Source organism: Podarcis muralis, chromosome 4, assembly GCF_964188315.1.
Source record: "Podarcis muralis chromosome 4, rPodMur119.hap1.1, whole genome shotgun sequence".
Lineage (NCBI taxonomy): Eukaryota > Metazoa > Chordata > Lepidosauria > Squamata > Lacertidae > Podarcis > Podarcis muralis.
The window spans coordinates 5,683,892-5,708,296 of record NC_135658.1 but is presented as its reverse complement, the minus strand read 5'-3'; the positions used below and the strand labels follow the sequence as shown (position 1 = coordinate 5,708,296).

Sequence of the window (24,405 nt, the reverse complement as noted above, 5' to 3'; positions counted from 1 at the left end):
ACTTCTCTCTTGACAGCTCCTTGACACAGGCTTGTGCAGTGGTTAGAGTGGGGATTTGAACTCTGACCTCCCAGATCCAGCATTCTAACCACTACAGGGACGCAGGTGGCGCTGTGGTCTAAACCACTGAGCCCCTTGGGCTTGCCGATCGGAAGGTTGGCGATTCGAATCCTCATGACGGGGTGAGCTCCTGTTGCTCTGTCCCAGCTCCTACCAACCTAGCAGTTCAAAAGCACGCCGGTACAAGTAGATAAATAGGTACTGCTCTGGCAACAAGGTAAATGGCGTTTCCGTGCGCTCTGGTTTCCGTCACGGAGTCCCGTTGCGCCAGAAGTGGTTTAGTCCTGCTGGCCACATGACCCAGAAAGCTGTCTGTGGACAAACGCCGGCTCCCTTGGCCTGAAAGCGAGATGAGCGCCGCAACCCCATAGTCGCCTTTGACTGGACTTAACCGTCCAGGGGTCCTTTACCCTTTTACCTAACCACTACACCACACTGACCCATATATCCCTAAAGAGGGGGAAAGGTCTTATTTTGGCCAGGGGCATTTTTATTTCCAGCTTACACCTCCTTCTGGAAGTACAGGGAAATACACAAACACACATGCGGAGCAAGCTGTTTCTAACAGTGTCTTTCATGGCCAATTGGAGCTTGGCTTCTCATCCAACTTCTCAGCTTTTTTTTATTATCTTCCTGGTTCTTCCTTCCTTGGCTCAGCTAACCAGGCTCTCCATCCCCCACCCCCAACGAACCAGCAGCCCTGCCAAGTTTTCTGTGCACACACCATAATCACTTCTCGTTTTAACATCTCTGATTATGGCAATTGGTGCTTTGACCAGCTGCAGCTGACTCACTTGGTCCAAACATGGTGCCACATCAGCAAACATCAATCAATCCTCTGGGGCTTCCGGCGTGGGGGTTGGGGTGGGTCAGCCGATGGCTCCCGCTCTCTCCCTGCGGAGTGCGGGCAACACTGTCTGACATGAAGGCAATTAGCCGGCACAGAATTTTAAGGGCGAGCTTACATAATCTATTTTTGACGCTGCCACGGTGTCACAACAAGGTGACATTTCCCTGCGAGGAAACAGATTCTTCTAAAAGAAATTGGAGGGTGACTCAGTGGAATCTGTAAATGCCCCATCATAGAATAATGGAACTGTAGAGCTGGAAGCGGACCACCAAGGGTCATCTAGTCCAACCCCCTTGCAACGCAGGAATCTCAGCTAAAGCATCCATGACAGATAGCCCTTTCTTGTAACTTGGGTTCAAGTCCTACTCTCCAGAGCAGGAGAAAACAAGCTTGCTTCCTCTTCATTGTGACAGCCCTTGAGATATCAGAAGATGGCTATTATATCTCCTCTCAGTTTCCCAGCCAGATGGGCGGGGGGTGGAAATAATAATAATAATAATAATAATAATAATAATAATAATAATAATAATAATTTATTTCTACCCCACCTATCTGGCTGGGTTTCCCAAGCCACTCTGGGCAGCTTCCAACCGAATATTAAAAACAATACAGTATTAGACATTAAAAACTTCCCTAAACAGGGCAGCCTTCAGTTGTCTTTTAAAAGTGAAATAGTTGCTTATTGCCTTGACGTCTGCTGGAAGAGTGTTCCACAGGGCAGGTGCCACTACCGAGGAGGCCCTCTGTCTGGTTCCCTGTAACTTGGCTTCTCGCAGTGAGGGAACCACCAGAAGGCCCTCGAGGCTAGATCTCAGTGTCCGGGCTGAACGATGGGGGTGGAGATGCTCCAAGGCTGTTTAGGGCTTTCAAGGTCAGCACCAACACTTTGATTTGTGCTCGAAAACGTACTGGGAGCCAATGAAGATCTTTCAGGACTGGTGTTATGTGGTCTCGTCGGCCGCTCCCAGTCACCAGTCTAGCTGCCGCATTCTAGATTAGTTGTAGTTTCCGGGTCACCTTCAAAGGTAGCCCCACATAGAGCGCATTGCAGCAGTCCAAGCGGGAAATAACTAGAGCATGCACCACTCTGGTGAGACAGTCTGCGGGCAGGTAAGGTCTCATCCTGCGTACCAGATGGAGCTGGTAAACAGCTGCCCTGGACACAGAACTGACCTGTGCTTCCATGGACAGAATGACTCCCAGGCTGCGCACCTGGTCCTTCAGGGGCACAGTTACCCCATTCAGGACCAGGGAGTCCTCCACACCCACCCGTCTCCTGTCCCCCCAAAACAGTACTTCTGTCTTGTCAGGATTCAACCTCAATCTGTTCGCCGCCATCCATCCTCCAACCGCCTCCAGGCACTCACACAGGACCTTCACCGCCTTCACTGGTTCTGATTTAAAGGAGAGGTAGAGCTGGGTATCATCCGCATATTGATGGACACCCAGCCCAAACCCCCTGATGATCTCTCCCAGCGGCTGCATGTAGATGTTGAAAAGCATGGGGAGAGCGGATGGCAGCGGAATCCCCCCCCCTTCAACACAGCCCACCCCCCTAATGTCTCCCAATCCAGCTCTGAAACCAGTTGTTGCCTGGAGCGAAAAGTGGGTCACACCAAAGCTTGAGTTGAAGAGGGCAGGCAGGATCACGTGGGACGCTGCCACCCCCGTGGGGGATCTTGCACTCAGATCAGGTGTCGACTCTCTGCTGTCTGCGCATATTGCCAGCCTGTGATTTTGCTCCGATTTCCTTGACAAACTGCCGGAAAGAATGTCCTGATTAGCAGCTTCCCCAAACCTAGACAGCATCTAAAAAAGCAGAGACATCACCTTGCCAACAAAGGTCCGTATAGTTAAAGCTCTGGTTTTCCCAGTAGTGATGTATGGAAGTGAGAGCTGGACGATAAAGAAGGCTGATTGCTGAAGAATTGATGCTTTTGAATTATGGTGCTGGAGGAGACTCTTGAGAGTCCCATGGACTGCAAGAAGATCAAGCCGATCCATTCTGAAGGAAATCAGCCCTGAGTGCTCCCTGGAAGGACAGATCCTGAAGCTGAGGCTCCAAGACTTTGGCCACCTCATTAGAAGAGAAGGCTCCCTGGAAAAGACCCTGATGTTGGGAAAGATGGAGGGCACAAGGAGAAGGGGATGACAGAGGATGAGATGGTTGGACAGTGTTCTCGAAGCTACGGACATGAGTTTGACCAAACTGTGGGAGGCAGTGGAACACAGGAGTGCCTGGCGTGCTCTGGTCCATGGGGTCACGAAGAATCGGACACAACTAAACGACTCAACAACAACAAAGCAGCTCCCCACTAAGCCAGACCCCCTCAAGTGTTAATTGGCTGAGGAGGGGGAAGGAAAGCCCATTGCCCAGGGAGAGTCTCAGGTGCTGGGCCAAGGAGGGCAAAAGAGCTGTGAGGTTTGGCCAAAGGGTACCCAGTTGCCTTCCGAGGTGGTGGAGGAACCTGGGGACGCCCATCAGGAAACCTGCAAGTTCCCTGGGGAGTCAACTGGCCACAGTGTCAGCTGAGAACATAAGAGCCTGCTGAATTGGACCACTGGCTGTCCAGCCCAGCATCCTGTTCTCACAGTGGCCGACCAGATGCCCCAAAGATGCCACTATTGGGAAACCCACAAGCAGGATTCGAACACAAGAGCAACTCTCCCCTCCTGCAGTTTCCAGGATCTGGTTGGTTTGTTTATACAGTGGTACCTCGGGTTAAGTACTTAATTTGTTCCGGAGGTCTGTTCTTAACCTGAAACTGTTCTTAACCTGAAGCACCACTTTAGCTAATGGGGCCTCCCGCTGCCGCCGCGCCACCAGAGCACAATTTCTGTTCTCATCCTGGAGCAAAGTTCTTAACCCGAGGTACTATTTCTGGGTTAGCGGAGTCTGTAACCTGAAGCGTATGTAACCTGAAGCGTATGTAACCCGAGGTACCACTGTAAAGCAAGCTTATTAATTTTCAAAAAAAAAGAGAGAGGTTATACAAAATTCAGTGTTATCAGACTGTTTGGTGACTGTGTACATGGTCCATATACAATTACAGTGGAACCTCGGTTTCTGAACGTCTCCATTGACAAACATTTTGGTTTTTGAATGCCATAAACCTGGAAGTAAATGCTCGGTTTTCTCACTTGCCTCGGAAGTCGAACATGCCATGTGGCTTCCACATTGAGTTTTCCATAGTGGTACCTCGGGTTAAGTACTTAATTCGTTCCGGAGGTCCGTTCTTAACCTGAAACTGTTCTTAACCTGAGGTACCACTTTAGTTAATGGGGCCTCCCGCTGCTGCTGCGCCGCCGGAGCACAATTTCTGTTCTCATCCTGAAGCAAAGTTCTTAACCCGAGGTACTATTTCTGGGTTAGTAGAGTCCACAACCTGAAGCGTCTGTAACCTGAAGCGTATGTAACCCGAGGTACCACTGTATTGTGTTTTCCGTATTGAATTTTCAGTTTTTCAAACGCTTCGGAACTTGAATGGTCTTCCGGAATGGATTATGTTTGAAAACCGAGGTACCACTGTATAGAGCACTGCTGGATGAAAAACGACATAAAATAAGAATGTAAATAACCAGAGGTATGTGAATGCAGAGAAAGTAGTGCCTGGAAGTATTCATAGCATAGACAGGGTTAAACAAGACAGGGTCACAAAACATGGACCCCATTATACCAAAGGAAAGTGCCCTCTCCTCTTCTGGGGTTTCCAGCAACTGGGATTCAGAAACATGGCTGCCTCTAACTGTGAAGGCAGAGCAGGGCCATCCTGGCTAGGAGCCATCAATAGCCTTCTCCCCTTCTGCAAATTTGTCCCATTAAGCCATATAAGTTGGGGACCATCACTGCCTCCTGTGGCAGGGAGTTCCATAGTTTAACTGTGTGAAGAAGTCCTTCCTTTTACCTGATCTGAATCTTCCAACGTCAAGAATATAAGAGCAGCCCGCTGGGTCAGTGGGGGTGGGAAGCCTCCTGCCTGGGGGCCAGATGAGGCCATCCCTCCCAGCCGCTCTTCTTGGGCCTATTCCCAGACTGCACCCCCTCCCAGGCCACGCCCCTTGCCACTTTGCAATCTTGCACGGGTGGTTTTTTTGCCTTGGTGGGATGTTTGAGGGCTTAGATATATGTTAAATGTTCATAAGTGTACCAACCAAGTATGTACATAGATCAGCACAGGAGGACCGACCTGAAACCATTTTTGATTCTCAAACTGACCAAATGTTTTCTTTGCAAGGTCAAAGGAAAATGGAAAAGCCTCCCCATTGTCTTTTCCTTCACAAATCCTGTCTTAAGGGCACATTTAAGATATGAATAGGGTGTGAGCCTGTGACCTGGCTCAGGAACTAAGTATTTGTCATTACAAAGGACTGGCCAGGCTCCCCAGGCAATCCAGTCAAGTGATCAATCAAGTGAGCCAACGTGGTATAGTGGTTAAGAGTGGTGGACTTGTGATCTGGTGAACCAGGTTCGCTTCCCCGCTCCTCCAACTGCAGCTGCTGGGTGACCTTGGGCCAGTCACACTTCTCTGAAGTCTCTCAGCCCCACTCACCTCACAGGGTGTTTGTTGTGGGGGAGGAAGGGAAAGGAGAATGTGAGCCGCTTTGAGACTCCTTCGGGTAGTGATAAAGCGGGATATCAAATCCAAACTCCTCCTCTTCCTCCTCCTCCTCTCTTCTTCTTCTTCTTCTTCTTCTTCTTCTTCTTCTTCTTCTTCTTCTTCTTCTTCTTCTTCTTCTTCTTCTTCTTCCCTGCCTGGATGAAGGACAGAGAGCAGTTGATGGGTGGGTGTAGAATAGGGTTACCAGACATCCCCGGTTCCCAGGGACAGTCCCCAGATTTGCAAATCTGTCCCCAAACAATTCCATCCCAGGAATATCCCCAGATTTGCAAATCTGTCCCTGGGAAACGTGGCAACGGCAGCTAGCACTGTTGGCTCTGGCTGGCTTCAGGAGCTGCTCGCGGCCATGGCAGCCGCCATTTTTCCTCTCCAGAAGTCCCCATATGATGTGCCTTGTGTGCAACACATCATATGGGGACTTCCGGAGAGGAAAAATGGCGGGCATCACGGCCGCGAGCAGCTCCTGAAGCCAGCCAGAGCCAACAGCGCTACCAGGCTGGCTCCGGAATGCTGCCTGCTGCCGTTGCCGAAGGAGAACTGGGCACATTTCACTGGGTGCAAAAGAAGGGCTTTGCCCCTTTATACAATATGCATGTGTGCTTGGGATCAGAGTCTTTTGCCTCACCATCTCCACTACTGACTCCCTGTTGCTACTCAGCTTCAAGAAAGAAAAAAAGAGAGTGTCCCCAGATTCATTGAAAAAAATCTGGTAATCATAGTGTAGAAACCAGCCGATCATAGGGAAGTAAAATTCTCATGCATTGTCCCAGCCAGCCACTGGGATGTGGCCCCCCAGAAGGCCACTTAGAAGCAAATGCGGCCCTCCGGCTCAGAATCTTTCCCCAGTTCGGATGACACGGGACAGGAACTGCAAGATGCCCTATTGCCAAATGATATTGTTCCCTGCTGAAAGAAAACCACCAACCTCTCTCTGCCCATGCCCAGCCTGCGTTGGTGATGATCATAGAGTCACAGAATTGCAGAGTTGGAAGGGACCCCAAGGGTCATCTAGTCCTGTGGGGTGTTATACATAAGTAGCAGTCAAGTACAACATTCCTTGTTTTCCTAGAGTGGACATGCGGGGGAATGTTTGGTCCAGCAGTTGAAAACTTCCTGTTTCCTACTGGCTGGGACATATTTCCTTTGCATCTGGCTTAGGGCCCTCGTATTTATGGGACTGCCTCTCCTGGCATGCCCTGCAGAGGACCTTAAGGTCCATGAATAACCATAGTTTAAAGGTCCTGGGCCCTACGGAAGTCAGTCTATCCTCCACCAGGGCCAGGGCCAGGGCCTTCTCAGTGATGGCTCCGACCTGGTGGAATGCTCTGTCCCATGAGACCAGGGCCCTGCAGGATTTAACTTACTTCCGCAGGGCCTGTAAGACAGAGCTATTCCGCCTCACCTTTAATTTAAATTCAGCCCGATCTTTTATTTCCCTTCTCTTCCCTCTCCCTCCCCTTTTATGAAGATTACCCTCTCTGAGACCCCACAGCTAATTCTCCCCTGGCCTCCTCGCTGGCCCAAGTAGGACCAATTCAGCCAGCTAGCCCTGGGGATTATCTAATGCTTATTTCCCCTAAATTGATTTCTGAATTTTGAATTTTATTGTTATTCATGTTTTTATGTTGTATTTTATGCTGCTTTTACAATTAAGTGTTTTAAATTTGTTGTTAGCAGCCCAGAGCCCAGTTTTTGAACGGGGAAGGGCAGGGTATAAATAATTTATTATTATTATTATTATTAGAGGTGGGCATGACCTTACCTGTCCAGGTAACAAAAGGACAAGTCACGCAACACTCTCTGTCTCTTTGACTTCCTCCATTGTTGGAGCAGTTTTTTAGCTAGAGATGCTCTGGTGGCATCCAGCAAAGGACACTGGGATTATCCCCATATGGGATAGAATAGATCCACATGTATATACTTTGTAACTAAGGGACTAATCTGCCTTCAGGGATCCAACTGTGAACTGAATGTGAGTAAACTACTTTTATTTACTTTAAACAAGATTGTGGTGTGTTTATTCTTTTAAGAGGGATATAAGGGAACTTAAAAAGGTAAAGGTAAAGGTACCCCTGCCCGTACGGGCCAGTCGTGGCCGACTCTAGGGTTGTGCACCCATCTCACTTAAGAGGCCGGGGGCCAGCGCTGTCCGCAGACACTTCCGGGTCACGTGGCCAGTGTGACAAGCTGCATCTGGCGAGCCAGCGCAGCACATGGAACGCCGTTTACCTTCCCGCTAGTAAGCGGTCCCTGTTTATATACTTGCACCCAGGGGTGCTTTCGAACTGCTAGGTTGGCAGGCGCTGGGACCGAGCGATGGGAGCGCACCCCGCCGCGGGGATTCGAACTGCCGGCCTTTCGATCAGCAAGTCCTAGGCACTGAGGCTTTTACCCACAGCGCCACCCGCGTCCCACATAAGGGAACTTACCAGGAAGCTAATAGTGAGAGGCTTACACAAGCCTGCAACCAGCTATCCGCTGTGCATTTAAAAAGGGGAATGTGAAACTCTGCTAAGTAAAGGAACTTGCTAGCACAAGTTAGGAAGGATGTTAACAAACGATATATCTTCTCCTGCCTCCCTGAACATTCCCACAAGTCCCACCCCCTTCAATGCAGGAACCTCATCTAAAACATCCATGACAGATGCTGTACTGAAGCAGGCATTATGCTTCTCTCAGGATAGGCAATGGCAGGTTTTGCTGTTTTTAACTGTTTATCCAGTTTTCTTTACCATAGGCATTGGTTTTCAAGACATTTCGAAACAGTGTCTTTACAGAGGTTCACGTTGTCTGCTGGCAATATTTGTCTGGTTCCGAAGCCTTCCTCGTCCTCCACGGATGTGCCTTTTTATTTTTTAAAAAAGAACTTGTAGCCATTGACAGTTGTCTCTAAATAATGAAGCCTGGAGTGACGCCATTGAAGAGACAATGTGGAATGCAAAAGGCGATTTAAGAGTCTTTTAATAGCCTCAACTTGTGACTTCACCTCATCCTCCCTCCAGGATAACACATTTTCCCCTAACCCCTGACTGATAGAATATAATTGCATTTGCTTTGGTGGCATTTATACTGTTTTGCCTCTCGGATTAGGAACATCCACGTGGGGGATTGGATCTGATTAACAGATAGCCATTTGTCACACAAGCCAAGCAGGGCATTGCAATCTCCCAAATGAAAGGATTTGAGGAAGCAAAAATGCAGAGAGTTTTTGCGTCAGGATTGTCATATAGGCAGAATGGGCGCAGCTAAATTGATCTGTTACAGTGCAGAAGGGGGGGGGGAACCATACATAAAGATCTACCCTTTTTTTCTTGCTACATCAGCACAGAGAAACATCAAAAGCAAAATTGACAGGCAGAAAGCGTTATGAGCAGTCATCCAATCTATATCCTATTTCTAAATTTGTGTGGATGTTCATCTGTGTGAGAGCTTCTCATGGCTGGAGCAAACGAAGCTCTAAGTGACATGTCAAATATAAGCAGAGAAGGAACAGCCTATGTTTTTATCTGCAGAAAGCAAAAGACATAAAGTAGGAAGGCACAGGTTTAGGTGAGCAATCATAGAATTGCAGAATTGTAGGGATCCCAAGGGTCATCTAGCCCAACCCACCTGCAATGCAGGAATCATAGCTATGAGAGAGAGCTGTTGTCGTGTGTTGGTGTGGCAGCGCTTCTCAGCTCTTGGTTGTTGGTGGTTCTGGTTGCCTCACCTCAAAAAGGATATTGCAAGGTCCAGAAAAGGTCCAGAATAGAGCAACCAACAGGCTTTTGCTGGAGAGGGAGGGATATAAATAAATTATTATTATTATTATTATTATTATTATTATTATTATTATTATTATTATTATTATCAAGAGGGTGGAGTGACTTCTCTAGGAGGAAAAATTGCAGTGCTTGGGGCTTTTTAGCTTAGAGAAAAGGCGAGGAAGAGGCAACATGATAGAAGTTTATAAGGTAAAAAGGTAAAGGTAAAGGACCCCTGCATGGTTAAAATCCAGTGAAAGGCGACTATGGGGTTGCAGCGCTCATCTTGCTTTCAGGCCGAGGGAGCTGGTGTTTGTCCACAGACAGCTTTCTGGGTCATGCGGCCAGCAGGCCTAAACTGCTTCCAGTGCAACAGAACACTGTGACAAGTGCCAGAGTGCATGGAAACACCATTTACCTTTCCGCCACAGCGGTACCTATTTATCTACTTGCACTGGCATGCTTTTGAACTGCTAGGTTGGCAGAAGCTGAGACAGAGCAATGGGAGCTCACTCCGTCATGGGGATTTGAACCGCCGACCTTCCGATCAGCAAGCCCAAGAGGCTCAGTGGTTTAGACCACAGCCAAACCATGATGCCTTGCATGGAGAACCCGCCCCCCCATAACACTAGAATGATTCAGGATAAAGAAAAGGAAGTCATTCTTCATGCAGCACATTGTTAACCTATGGAACTCACCCCCACAGGAGGCAGTTATAGCCACCAGGTTTGATAGCGTTAAAAGGGGATTAGACAAATTCATGGAGGAGAGAGCTGTCCCTGGCTACTAGCAATGCTTCTGAAAAGCAGCCGCATGAAACCACAGGAGGGGAGAGGGCCCTTGTGCTTGGATCCTACTTGGGAATTTCCCATGGGGGCATCCAGTTGGCCACTGTGAGATCAGGATGTTGGACTAGATGGGACATTGGCCTCATCCCAGTATACGGCCTCGATCCAGTATATCTGAAGGAGCATCTCCACCCCCATCGTTCTGCCCGGACACTGAGGTCCAGCGCCGAGGGCCTTCTGGTGGTTCCCTCACTGTGAGATTACAAGAAACCAGGCACAGGGCCTTCTCAGTGGTGGCGCCCTCCTTGTGGAACACCCTCCCTTCAGATGTCAAAGAGATAAACAACTACTAGACTTTTAGAAGACATCAGGGATGTTTTTAATGTGTGACATTTAATGTATTTTTAATCTTTGTTGGAAGCCACCCACAGTGGCTGGGGAAACCCAGCCAGATGGGTGGGGTACAAATAAATTATTATTATTATTATTATTATTATTATTATTATTATTATTATTATCATTATCATCATCATCATCATCATCATCCAGCATCCTCTTCTTAAGTTCTTGACTTGCTGTGATGTCACTCAAGCTTATGAAGGGATGTAATGCAGGAAGGGAAGGGACGCGGGTGGCGCTGTGGGCAAAAGCCTCAGCGCCTAGGGCTTGCCGATCGAAAGGTCGGCGGTTCGAATCCCCGCGGCGGGGTGCACTCCCGTTGTTCAGTCCCAGCGCCTGCCAACCTAGCAGTTCGAAAGCACTCCAGGGTGCAAGTAGATAAATAGGGACCGCTTACTAGCGGGAAGGTAAACGGCGTTTCCGTGTGCGGCTCTGGCTTGCCAGATGCAGCTTGTCACACTGGCCACGTGACCCGGAAGTGTCTCCGGACAGCGCTGGCCCCCAGCCTCTTGAGTGAGATGGGCGCACAACCCTAGAGTCTGGCAAGACTGGCCCGTACGGGCAGGGGTACCTTTACCTTTACCTTTAACGCAGGAAGGCAGCGGGGACTGCAAGATTGGGAAAATGAGCAGAAAGAGGAGCTGCTGCTCTTTCCAGGCCTGTGAGCACATTTGCTGGGGCTGATGGGAGTTGTAGTCCAAAAAGCATATGGCGGGCACCAGGTTGGGGAAGAGCGTTCTAGGCAAGACCGAATTTGCTAACTGGAAACGTGCTCACCACTTGCCAGCAGGCTTTGCTTTATCACTGGTAGTTTGTAGCCGGGGGAAAAAGGTCCAGATATAAATCAGTCGAGGTAATTTAAATAAAGCAATTAACATGGAAAACTGCAGTCAGAACAGCAGAAGCCGTAGATCAGGCTTCCAGAAGCACAATAAAATATTCTCCTTACTCAAGGAGGGATGTGAAATTAATCACATTTTGATGAGCTAAAGCATCACTTAATGACATAATACACCCTTTTGGGTGCCTGCACACTTAAGTGAAACCAGTTTGGTATTAGCTCTGCTCTCAAGACGTTTCAGAGGATAATTGCATCGAGTTTTGCAGCATTACAAGGTGCTGAATGTATAATCCATGGGGCTTTTCTCTGGACTAGGGACCTAATGAGAGAGAGAGAGAGAGAGAGAGAGAGAGTAGAAGACGAAGACGAAGGGGAGGTTGAACCCTCTCCACAAAGTGCCCCAAATTGCTTCTATTCCATCCAGGCTTTTCACTGCTTGAGTTTCTGCCATAATGGCCACACTTTGGGTTAAATAGAGCCTCCATCTTCTGGGCTTTAAAACTGAGTCAGAGGTAGACCTGAATGAAAGGAAGAGCTCTAGATGGCTTTCCCACAGAACAAAGTAGAGCCATAGTGACGTGGGTTTTTTGCGGGGGGGGGGGAGGGGGGGAGGGATGATATATTATAAATTTCCTCGTGTCCATTTGCTGAAAAACAACACGGCTCAGTGGGAAAATGAACAGAGGAGCATTTGAATTGTGTTATGGCAATGGATTTCTCCCGCGGAGCCAGGACACAAACCGGAGGATTCAAATTGCAAGAAAGGAGATTCGGACTAAACATTAGGAAGGTAAGTGCCATCTGGGACCCCCGTACCTACGGGACCACCTCTCCTGGTCCGCAGAGGACCTTAAGGTCCACAAATGACAACACTTTGGAGGTCCCAAGCCACAAGGTGGTTAGATTGGTCTCAACCATAGCTGTCAACTTTTCCCTTTTCCTATTCGGAATAAGGGAATTTCCCTTAAAAAAAGGAAAACATTGACACCTATGGTCTCAACTAGGGCCAGGGCCTTTTCAGTACTGGCCCCGACTTGGTGGAACGCTCTGTCACAAGAGACCAGGGCCCTGCGGGATTTAACATCTTTCCGCAGGGCCTGCAAGACAGAGCTGTTCCGCCTGGGCCTTTGGTTTGGACTCAGTCTGACACTTATGTTTCCCTCCCCTTATGGTTTTGATCTATGGGCTACTATTAAAATGAGGCTGAATTTTAAATTGTATTTTTAACCTGTATTTTAAATTGGCCCTCCCCCCATTATGTTTTTATTGTAATTTTACTGGTGTTAGCCGCCCTGAGCCTGGCTCTGGCTGGGGAGGGTGGGGTATAAATATATTATTATTATTATTATTATTATTATTATTATTATTATTACTATCTGGCAGGGCAATGGACATCCTTGGAAGGTGGTGGACTCTCCTTGGTTGGTGGTCTTTAAGCAAAGGTTAAAGGGATTCCTTAGGCGTGATTCCTGCATTGCAGGGGGCTGGTCCACTTGACCTTGGGGAGTTCCTTGCAATTCTACAATTCTGTGATCCTACGACTTAGACAAAACTTAGAGAAGGACTTGCTGAAGGTAAGATCTGTTCAGTAATGGAGGAGGCAGCCTCGGTTAGGGCTCTTGATACAAAAGCCTGGGTGGCCACCTGCCCAGGGATGTTGCAGCAGTGGATCCCTGGCAGCTGGCAGTGGGCTGGACTAGATGGCATCCGAGGGGCCCTTCAAGGGCTAAGATCATGGGTAGGCAAACTAAGGCCCAGCGGCCAGATGTGGCCCAATTGCCTTCTCAATCCGGTCCACAGACAGTCTGGGAATCAGCATGTTTTTACATGAGTAGAATGTGTCCTTTTATTTAAAATGCATCTCTGGGTTATTTGTGGGGCAGAGGAATTCATTCATTTTTTCCCCAAAATATAGTCTGGCCCCCCACAAGGTCTGAAGGGCAGTGGACCGGCCCCCTGGTGAAAAATTTTGCTGACCCCTGGCTAAGATCCTGTGGTCCTCTGCCCAGCACCGCCCTGATCACACTGACGCCTGGTGGGGAGAGGTTGGCTCATCGTCTGCCTGTTGATCAAATCAAGACAAAGGGGAAGGGGGGGAACACACCCATGATTAAATAAAGGCAGAGTCTGAATAGAGCTTGTGTCATCCCCAGAAAGAGGCTGAGCTCACATACAGCCTCACCAGGGCCCGGCTGACGGGAGGAGAGCCCTCTTTGCCAAGAACAGCATAAGTGTCCAGATCTCTCCTTGTCACAGCAAGCTGTAGCCTTTCAGGGCAGAGAGAAGAAAGGACTTCTTCACGCAGCACAGGACTAAACTACGGAACTCTCTGCCACAGGAGGCAGTGAGGACCACCAGCTGGGATGGCTTCAAAAGGGGACTACACAGATTAATGGAGGAGGGGACGATTAATAATAATAATAATAATAATAATAATAATAATAATAATTATTATTATTATTTATATCCTGCCCTCCCCAGCCAAAGCTGGGCTCAGAGTGGCTAACGACAGTAAAAATAGCACAATTTACATAAAATCACAGTCAATTAATTGAAATGCATTCTAAAACCAGTTCAGAATCCAATTAATGGCAACCATTGCACTAGAGTTCTATGAGGATTACAGAAGGAGAGAGGGGGTCAGACTGTGCCCTGGCCAAAGGCCTAGTGCAGGGGTCTGCAACCCGTGGCTCCGGAGCCGCATGTGGCTCTTTTACATCTTTGCCGCGGCTCCGGGGCGGATACTAGCGAGGGGAGGAGGCGCATTGTGCGCCCCAACACTTCCCAATGTGGCGGGCGCTGTACTGGCTGTGACGTCGCATGGGGGCAGTGCGTGCATTAGTCACGCACCGTCCCGACGTCACCTTCCCGCCCGCTCCGGAGATATATTTGTTTTAAATGTCGCAATGGTTTTGCGGCTCCCAGTTGTTGTTTTTTCTTCGGAAACGGGTCCAAGTGGCTCTTTTTGTCTTAAAGGTTGCAGACCCCTGGCCTAGTGGAACAGCTCCGTCTTGCAGGCCCTGCAGAAAGATGTCAAGTCCCGCAGGGCCCTGGTCTCTTGTGACAGAGCATTCCACCAGATCGGGGCCACGGCTGAAAAAGCCCTGGCTCTGGTCGAGGCCAACCTAACCTCCCTGTGGCCCAGGATCTCCAAGATGTTTTTATTTGAAGACCGTAAGGTCCTCCGTGGGACATACCAGGAGAGGCGGTCCCATAGGTATGAGGGTCCTAGGCTGTATAGGGCTTTAAAGGTTAAAGCCAGCACCTTGAACCTGATCCTGTACTCCACCGGGAGCCAGTGCAGCTGGTATAGCACCGGGTGAATGTGATCCCACGACGAGGACCCCGTAAGGAGTCTCGCCGCAGCATTCTGCACCCGCTGGAGTTTCTGGGTCGGTCTCAAGGGCAGTCCCACGGGCTCAAGGGCTGCTGTTGATGCTACCCCAGTTGGAGGCAGCAATGCTTCTGAACTCAGTTGCTGGAAACCATAGGAGGGGAGAGATGCTCTTGCGCTCTAATCCTGCTTGCAGGTTGGCCCCTGTGAGAACAGGATGCTGGACTAGATAGGCCATTGGCCTGATCCAGGAGGCTCTCCCTACGCCCTGATGTCTCTTTGGCTTAATCCGATGTTGTCTGGCTCCTCTCCTCCCCACCATCACACCCCACACTGCTCCTGCGGCTTGAGTTGCCTCTCCCCAACCGGCCTTTGTGATCAGGAATCATCCTGACCCGATTTCTGAGGCTCCCCCTGTTTCTTACAGGCTGCCAGTGAAAAACGGATTAACATACACAGCGGCCCCTTTCCCTCTCCATTGTAGCAATGCGAGGAGGAGAAGAAGAGAAAAAAAACCCTGCGCGAATTAAATTACCAACATGCACCCGGCTAATAATAGCTAGAGCGATTTCAGCAGTGGAACAGCAGCCCCGAAATCGACCAGCTCACTCATTAGCCACAATTAGGCATTCTTGGCCCAAGCCGGGCTCAAGGCGGCTGCTTTGGGGAGAGGGAGATGGGTTGGCGCTCTGGAGATGGTGTGTGTGTGCATTGGAGGTGTGTGTAGGGGCAGTGAGAGGATCCCTGCAGGGTCCTTGATCCCAGCAGGAGGGAAGGAGCACCAGTTTGAAATGGGACAGGAGAGGAGAGAGCCCTTCACAGCTGGAGGCAGCCATGCTTCTGAACAGGGCCGTCTTATGCATATCCGCCGCCGTGGTGCAAAGATCCCTTTAGCGCCTCACCCTTTCCCAGAGTTGACTTTTTTTAGGGCTGGAGGAGGCAGGCAGCAGCTGGAGGGTGGCTCCTCTGGCAGAGAAGAGGTGGGGGCTGGACGTGCTGGTTGCTTCATGCCACGGTGGCCATGGCAGGCAACATACCGAGCGAGCGGGCCTGTGCTGAGCAAGTGAGGGCATGTCCACCGCTCCCACCAAACGCTGGCTCAATTTTTTCCCTTTTAGTCTTCTGGCGCCCCGCAGAATTCGGTGCCTGCAAGCTAAAAGGGAAAAAACTGAGCCGCTGTTCGGCAGGAGCAGCGCACGCACCCTCACTCACTCAGCGCACTCGTTCGGTGTTCCCCGGAGTCTCGCCTTGTGCCCTCCAGAACTTGGCGCCCCGGTGCCCCGCACCACTAGCCTCTATGGGTAAGACGGCCTGCTTCTGAATCCCAGTTATTGGGAGCCACAGGATCGAGAGGGCTCTGGTGATCGGATCCTGCTTGCAGGCTTCCCTGGAGGCATCTGATTGGCCACTGTGAATACAGGATGTTGGACTACAGGCCCCATTATCCCTGGCTGCTGGTAGTCCAAAAACAGCTGGAGACCCAAGTTTGGGAAACCCTGTTCTAAGGGGACCAGATATGCAAGAAGGGCCCTCCGGGAGAAATAAAAACCTGGAGTTGGGGAGGTGAGGGGCACAGGGAGGGCTTGGCTGGAGACCAAGTGCAAGAAGGGCAATATAGCGAGTCTCTGCCTGCCTGCCTGTGTATTTCGGCTCTCAGCTGCAAAGTGCTGTAAATAAACCCACTGGCGGAGGAAGAGGAGTGCGGGGGGAACGTGCAGCCCCCAGCAGCGCGATCCTGGTAGGGTGCCATCATGGCTGCCCCCCTGCCTGCGTTGGGCGCCACGCCCCTGCAGGCAGCATGCCCCTGCCCCCAGGACGCATGCCACGCCCCTGGGCTGCATGCCAGCTCTGTCCCTGCCTGCTTTCCACCCCCTGGTTCTGGAGCATGAAGCTCTGCCACTGAATAAACCCAGTGGCTCATATGCTCCAGCCAGAGAAGAGGATTTATTGGGCACACACACGAACCAGCATCTGCATAAACAGACAGACACTGTAAGAGAAGTTTGCTGGACTAGTCATATGGCCCATCAAGTCCACCATCCTCTTCTTGCAGTGGCCAACCAGATTCCCTAAATTGAAGCCCCCAAGCAGGCCCTGGGCGGAGCAGCACACTTGAGATACCCCTCAACTAGTATTCAGAAGCATTGCTGCCTCTCACAGTAATCCAATCCAGCTCCCAGCACTCTCTGGCCTGGTTCGCATGCAGGGCTAAGCTAAGGCTCATCAAACTGTGGCCTGGCACTATGTCTGAACCCAGCCCAGCAGCTTAAGTAGAGTTAACATAAGCCTGCTGGGTCTGGCCAATGGGAGCCCAGCAAGCCCAACAACCTGTCCTCGCAGGGGCCAACCAGGTGCCCCAATGGGAAACCCACAAGCAGGATCCGAGCGCAAGGTTTCCTGCGACTGGTGTTCAGAAGCCTTGCTGCCTCTGAATCCTGGCAAGAAGCCATCAATAGTCCTCTCCTCCTCCATCAATTTGTCTAACCCTCTTTCAAATCCATCCAAGGTGGGGGCCATCACTACATGTTCCAACCTCCAAAGCGGGGCCTCAGACCCTGAGAATGTATGAGGCCCTCCATAACCTTCCATGTGGCCCCTTGGGACTTTCCCCAAGCCATGCTCCCACTGGCCCTGCCCTCTGCTGTCCTTGAGCGCATTTGACTGAGTGCCATGTGCTCTTGAACTGTGATCCTACCTATTCCTCCTGCCTGGATGGAAGATGGGAAGAGTCACGGGTGCAGAAACCTGTGGTTCAGGTGTGGCTGGAATTTATTTATTTGGGAGATTTTTGCCCCACTTTTCACCTGGAGTCCTCAAAGCACCTTTCCATGCCTCTAACACACAGCAGATGCACTCAAGAGCCCAAACAGAGATACCTTGCTTGATCAGTCCTGTGATCTTCAGCACAGACTAGCCAGACAGCTCAGGGAAGAGGCAGGACAGAGAATCTGTCCCCACCTGCTTTTGCCAATGTAGCATATTGCTACTGAATAGAGAGGCAACTTTCTGGCTGTTTTGGCTAATCGCTGCTGATCGGTTAACTGACACAGCCTGTGTCAATTTGTCTAATTTGCATACTCTAGAGGTCACCTGCTGTGCAAAGGTAATGAGTATGTGCTTAGAGGATAAAACTTGGACCTGGGAGAATCGGGTTCGAATCCCTGCTTAGCCCATCAAGCTCACTGGGTGACCTTGGGCCAGTCCGTCACGCTCAGCCTAACCAACCTCACAGGCTTGTTTGGGAGGATGAAATGGGGAGGAGGAGAACCATGTACGCCACCTTGAGCTCCTTGAAGGAAAGGTGGGATATAAATGTAATAAATAAATAAAATTAAAATAAAGCACTGCACCCTTTTCTCCATCCACTTTTTTTGCCTCCCCCCACATCTGGCATTTGACTAATAATAATAATAATAATAATAATAATAATAATAATTGTACCCCACCCATTTAACTGGGTTGCCCCAGCCACTCTGGGCAGCTTCCAACAAATATAAAAGAGTACTAAAACATCAGACATGAAAATCTTCCTGATACATGACCACCTCCAGTAGGTTCCTCATGGGGCAATGTGGTCTTCAGCATGAAAACAGCTCCCAACACCTGCTCTGGAGCATAAACATGTTCTCATTAAGCACAGCAGCCTCCTTATTAACTATCCCACAGAGCTGCTTCAGTGACAGAAGAGAATCAGTGTGCTATAGTGGTTAGAGTCTGGATTAGGACCTGGGAGATCAGGGTTCAAATCCCCAATTCAGCCATGAAGCTCCCTGGGACAGTCAATCTCCCTCTCAACCTAATCTACCTCATAGCGTTCTTGTGAGGATAAAAATGAAGCGGGGGGGGGGGGGCAGAAATGTGTGTAGCTACCTTCAGCTCTTTGGAGAAAAGCTGGAATAGAAACGCTATAAAAGATAACTAATAAATAAAAAGGAAGGCCAAGTGAAGGGAACGGTCCTGTCCTCCCCACCCCCGCCATTGGGGCAGGGGCCTTCCAAGCTCATGCATCTAGTATTGCTTACTCACTGGCCTACAGAGAGGGGCTGGAGCAAACACCAGTTTTGTCCTGGACCCCACAACTGGAAGACCCACATCCTGGATATGTGGGGAGATGGGGATGCAGCAGCACCTCGAGGAAATGGATCCCTTAGAGCAGCTGTTCTCAACCTGTGGGTCCCCAGATGTTGTTGGACTACAACGCCCATCAACCCTGAGCTCTGGCCTTGCTAGCTAGGGGTGATGGGAGTTGTAGTTCAACAACATCTGGGGACCCACAGGTTGAGAAAGGCTGCCTTAGAGTGTCAGAGGCCCCCGCTTCTCTATTGTTGTTTCCTTGATTCCTGTGATCAGGTTTTGGGGCTGATCTCCAACGAGCCTTTGCGCCTTCACCCCTGCAGTGTTGTGAAATGCTGCTGGGCTCGCTGTCAACAGCTCAGGGTGGTGGTGCATATTCTATACCCCACTTTTCCTTTTTTTAAAAACAAACCCAGATGTGTCAGTGAGCAAGAGCCAGCCTTCCCGCACCGCCTAGCCCTGGCAGAGGCCACAACACGCCTCTAACCCCCTCTGCTTTGCGACACCACGAAAGAGCTGCCACGAAACCGACCCGCGGGTTCGCCAAGGCGGGCTCCTCGCTCGCTTGTTCACGCGCCACACATCCACGCTCTCTCTCTCTCGCTCACTCCCCCCTCCTTCTGCATGCTTCGGCAACCTGCATTAGGATCCGTTACAGCATCAGCCTTGAGAGCAGAGCAGAGCGAGCGAGCGAGAGGAGAGTCCCTAACACAGCTCCATCATTTGCCTTCTTCGGTGGAGGCGAGCGGCGGCTGCCTCGCCCCGGGGGCCACTGGGGCGGCATCCCTGGCCACCGGCCCCAGCCTTCCCTCCCACTCTCCCGTCTCCTCCTCCTCTTCCTCCTTCTGGCGAGGCTGACGAAAGGATGAGGAGTCATGGGCCAAGCTTGCGGCCACTCCATCCTCTGCCGGAGCCAGCAGTACCAGCCGGCGGCATCTGACTTGTGAGTGGTTCGTCCTTCCCTCGGAGTCCCTGGCCGCCGCCAGGAGTTCGGAGACTTATGGGGAATTTGGGAGGGGGGAGGGGGAGAGGGAGGCGGACGGGACCGGAGCCGAAGGAGCCTGGCTGGCGGAGAGGCGGGGAGAGAGAGAGACAGAGAGGCGAAATCGGGAGGTGGAGAGAGTTGGAAAGGAATGCAGGCAGTTCGGAAATAGCAGCCAGGAAGAACAAAAGGCTTTGGAGAAAGAGAGAGAGAGAGAGATGGCGGGGAGGGGCGCGCGCGCACAGAAGCGCTGGGAAGAGTGAATAGACCGAGATGGGAACGCGGAGGGGGGGGGATAGAGGGGGAAAGGATGATGGAATGTGGAAGGTGAAAGAGGGGGTAAAAGGGACGATTTAAAGGGTGTGTGTGGAGAGAAAAGTTATCTCTGCAGCTGGATGGAAAGCGTTGAGCTGGACCCCCCCCCCCAAAAAAGCCAAAAGGGCTTTGCTCCCCTCTGGGCGGGTCCCTCGGCTGCAGGTACACCTGTCCAAGGTAGAAGGGAGCGGGGCGCGCGGCATCCCCCTCCCCAAGCGGTTGCCAGGGCGACGCCGAGGGATGCTGTTCTCCGCCTGCCTTAGAGCATCCCTGCATCCCACGCCGGCCGCCCTTGGGTACCTCTCGGCGAGCGCTGTCCGTGGTGCTGAAGGCGGGAGGTTGCGCGGAGCGAGGCGGAGCGCCTGCAGCGCCTGGCGAGGGGAAGGGCGAGAGGGAGGAAGCCGCTGGCTCCACATGGGCGACTTTGCCAGGTGCGGAGACACCTGAGGATGCGGCTGGGCAGGTAGCTGGGATTCCCCTCGCTGAGCTGGGCTGCTCCTTCCTCCGGGGTTGAGTCGGTGTCACTGTGATGGTCGGCTGGCCGGGTGCAAAGAAGGCAACAGTTTGGGGTGGGGGTGGGTGGGGGTAAAACGGTTTTGGTCAAGTTCTGCCTTCCGTTTCCTCCAGGATATGCTGGCGCAGGGCGGGGTGGGGGACATCCTGTGAGGGAACAGGAGCCCGAAAAAGGTTCCACCGGTAAGGAGAGCTCCCCTTGTCGTGTTGATACAGGGAACCACATTCCTCAAAGTTTGGTTGCTGCTCAAAACTAGAAATGCATGGAAAGGTGTGGATTGTGAGTTATGGAAGGGCTACTTTGGATCTTGTGGGGGGGGGGGTCAGTCGGATTCCCCTAAGAGTGATCATTTAATGTTTGCAAGCATTTAAAGTGAAATGTCATAAAGAGTGAAAGGTGAAAGTGGCCCAGTGAGTGGCTGCAACTTTGTTGTGGTTTTAAGCTTTGCATCTCTTTCATCCAGAGCGCTGAATGGTTGGCACCATGTTGAGAAGAAGCCTCAGTTTGGTTAGGGCTATAAACAAGGTCTCTCTACCCCCCCCCCAGCTGGTTTTGTGTGCTCTTGGGCTAAAGGGAGGAAGACCAAGATATTGTTATTTCTGCTTAGATTGCAGTATGTGGCTTGCCTCAGAAGAGACACATCACTTTGATGGTCTCCAATGAAGGGCAGAGGATGGAAATGGAATACATTACTTGCTATCCAGTGCCCTGGATCAAGAAACTTCCCCCCTCTTATCTTTTAAGCTGAAGGAGCAAATGCTCTTGCGATCTCCCATGATCTGATGGTGTGGTTCGCTGTGCCAATTGAAAAGTGGAAAGGCTCAGGCCTTTGCATGCCATGGAGTTGCACTGGTGCAACACCCAGGGAGTTGATCTGTCTCGAGTGGTGCAAATGCTCTGGTGCAAGTGTGCAAAATGGGGAGGAAGAGGATGTGGGAAGACACAAGTCAAAGGAGTGACAGCAGCACCTCCAATCCTGAGCAGGACAAAATACACTTCTTGCAGGGGTCCAACCACCAATGATGATGGCGATGATTTATTTGTTGCATTCACATCCCTCCTTTTTCTCCAAGGAGCTCAAGGTGGTCACATGGTTCTCCCTTCCTCATTTAACCCCCACAACAATCCTGTGAGGTAGATTAAGCTGAGAGGCCACGACTGGCCCAAGGTCACCCAGGCTCTAGGCCTACACTCTAACCATTATGCCACACTGCCTCTTACCAAGACCCACAGGTGCAGCAGACCACAGGAGGCTGAGCAGGTATTGCAGCACAAAGTACAAACAGTTGCACACCAACAGCCCTATAGAATAAAACTAAAATCTCAGAGGTTTTCAAGTGGTTCAGGTGACAATTTTCACAGATGGCTGAAGAAGAGCCCTGTGCTGCTCTGAAGCTTGGCAGCCTGCCAGCACAGCTAGTCCTCTAGAAGAAGGCAGGCAGGCCCCATTAAATGGTACCCACTGAAGACACTGATGAGAACCATCCTCACTATCCCTTCTGTGCTGAACAGGCCTTCTGTTCACCCACAAGAGCCTACTTTTTGTGCTATGCTTTGATACTTTGAGCCCACGTGAAAGTCCTGGCTTGCCTACATCTTCCAGATAATTAGGATGACTTGCGCATTGTGGAAAATATAATGTGAGAAGTGGGGGCATACCATGGTCAGGTCTCTGGCAGTCGTGCTAGGGGTTGTGGGAGTTGCACAAACACCCGTTGTGTGACCCACTGTGCTAATGATGTCATCACTGCTCTTCCGCTATTTACATAGGTCACATAAACTAGCTGCTCTGCTTGTAGACTCTTGTAAAGCCTTTAGGCGAAGTAGGTATGGTGTCCTCCCCTCACCCCCTTTTATGAATATATAAGAGCAAAACACACAGCCAGGGAATAAATAGAAACACATCAGACTGTTAAAATGACAGCTAAACTTCAAGAACCAGTTCAGCTCATGCATATATGAAGTCATCTCACTAGGCAATTTGGGGCAAGGTGTCATCAGCACACTGACGATGCCCAGATCTCTTTCTCTGTAGCATCTTAATCACAAGAGGCTGTGCAAGGCCTGGAACGGTGCCTGGACTCAGCGATGGCTGAATGAGGGCCAGTAAACAGATTTTGAATCCTGGTGAGATGGAGGCACTGTGGGAGGATAGTTCCTGAGTCTGGATAATTGGTCCATTGTCCCATGGTCAATCATGGAGGAGTTGTGTGGCCAAAGCATACAACATGGGCTCAAAAGCTGGTTATGGGGAGCACATGGCTCCCAGGTTGCAAAAGCTCCACTGGTGACCTGTCTGTTTTGAGGCACAATTCAAAGTGCTGATATGACCTATCAAGCCCTTTAAGGCTTAAGTCCAGGCTATCTGAAAGACCGTATTCCCTCATATGAACCTACCTAGGCTCTGATATAGCCCTTTTCTTGGTCCCACCACTCTCACAGGGACATTTGATGGTGCTGTGGAAGAGGGTCTCCTCAGTGGTGGCTTCTCCCAAACAACTTTGGAACTCCCTCCCTAGAGAAGCCAGACTGACTCCCTCCTCGTTTTCCTTCTACCAACAGGTGAAGGCAGTTTTATTCTAACAGGTCTTTGGGAACTGTTTGCATTTTAAGGAAAGGGAGTTTAAAGAGTGCTGTGCTGATTTTTATTATCTGTACTTAAATAGATTTTTAAAAATATATTGTTTTAATTCTTTTAACGGTACTGTTTGATATATTTTAAGCTATTTGTGTTTTACTTGTGTGGTTATGGTTTGTGGAAGCCACCTTGGGTCCTGGTTTGGGAGAAAGCTGAGATATTATTATTATTACAGTATTATTATTATTATTATTATTATTATTATTATTATTATTATTAGCTTTGAGGGGGTGCTCTCTCTTGGCAGAAAGTAGTGTTGGCATAAAGGTGTTATAAGAGGCTCATGAATTACGATCCTCAGACAGCAGAAAAAGTGTCGTCTTAGCAGATTTATACCGAAACTGACACTCATATGGATCTTAATACAGGGATAATCTTCATGGAACACGCAGGCAACATCAAAATATAGACATCCATTGCTGCAATGGGGAGCAGCCCAGCAACAAATGTCTACATTTCTTTGGTTCGAGAGAATTAGCTAATTTATTCTAACCATAACTAAACTCTCTCACACACAAAACATACAGACGAGGAGAGGCATAGATGGCTCTCAGATCGCCTCCTTAAATCTGCTCTTTTCTGGGCTAAACATCCCCAACCCCTTCAACCGTTCCTCATAGGGCTTGGTTTCCAGACCCTTTATCATTTTGACCACTCGCCTCTGCACACTTTCTAGCTTGTCCACACCCTCCTTAAACTGTGGGGCAGGGCGAGGTTTTAGTCTCTAGGCTCCCCTCTGCTCCCTCCAAACGTTGGAGTGCCTTGCTCACTTTCTGTGCACAAGCCTTGAGGCCATCGGTGCAACTCTCTCAGTGTCTCTTTCGCACGATTCTGCCAGTCTCCCTGCCTTGCAAATGAGAACCCACTGGAACCATTTTCAAAAATCATATGCCGGCTGCTGAAGCAGGGTGTCTCCCCGGCTCTTGCAGCCAGCAGCCTGGCAATATTAAATATCCAGCCCGAGGTGTTTTGTGCTCTGAGTCTTGATCTTCTTATTTACCCCCAGCGGCTGCTGGGTGGAAGTAGGCCACACTGCATGAGTTGGATCGTGTCTTCCTCTGCACTCATTGCATGGTCATTACAGGGACATCCAAAAATTGCTCCTCCGCCTTCCATTTACTGGCCCTTTGTCCCCACTTAGTAAACTCTTCCTTCCTTCCTTTCTTCCTTCCTTCCTTCCTTCCTTCCTTCCTTCCTTCCTTCCCTTCCCTTTCCTTTCCTTTCCTTTCCTTTCCTTTCCTTTCTGTA

General features: G+C 50.2%; 1 protein-coding gene across 1 annotated transcript in view; it reads left to right on the top strand.

Moving 5' to 3' along the window:
• Positions 1 to 19,280: 19,280 nt before the first annotated feature.
• The window catches only part of PDE2A (phosphodiesterase 2A), a 379,843-nt gene continuing 374,718 nt past the window's right edge, over positions 19,281 to 24,405 (top strand). Inside the window, exon 1 of the mRNA XM_028725795.2 lies at positions 19,281 to 19,651. Within this exon, the coding sequence (XP_028581628.2) occupies positions 19,584 to 19,651 (68 nt within the window). The 5' untranslated portion in view covers positions 19,281 to 19,583. The remainder of the gene's footprint in view (positions 19,652 to 24,405) is intronic.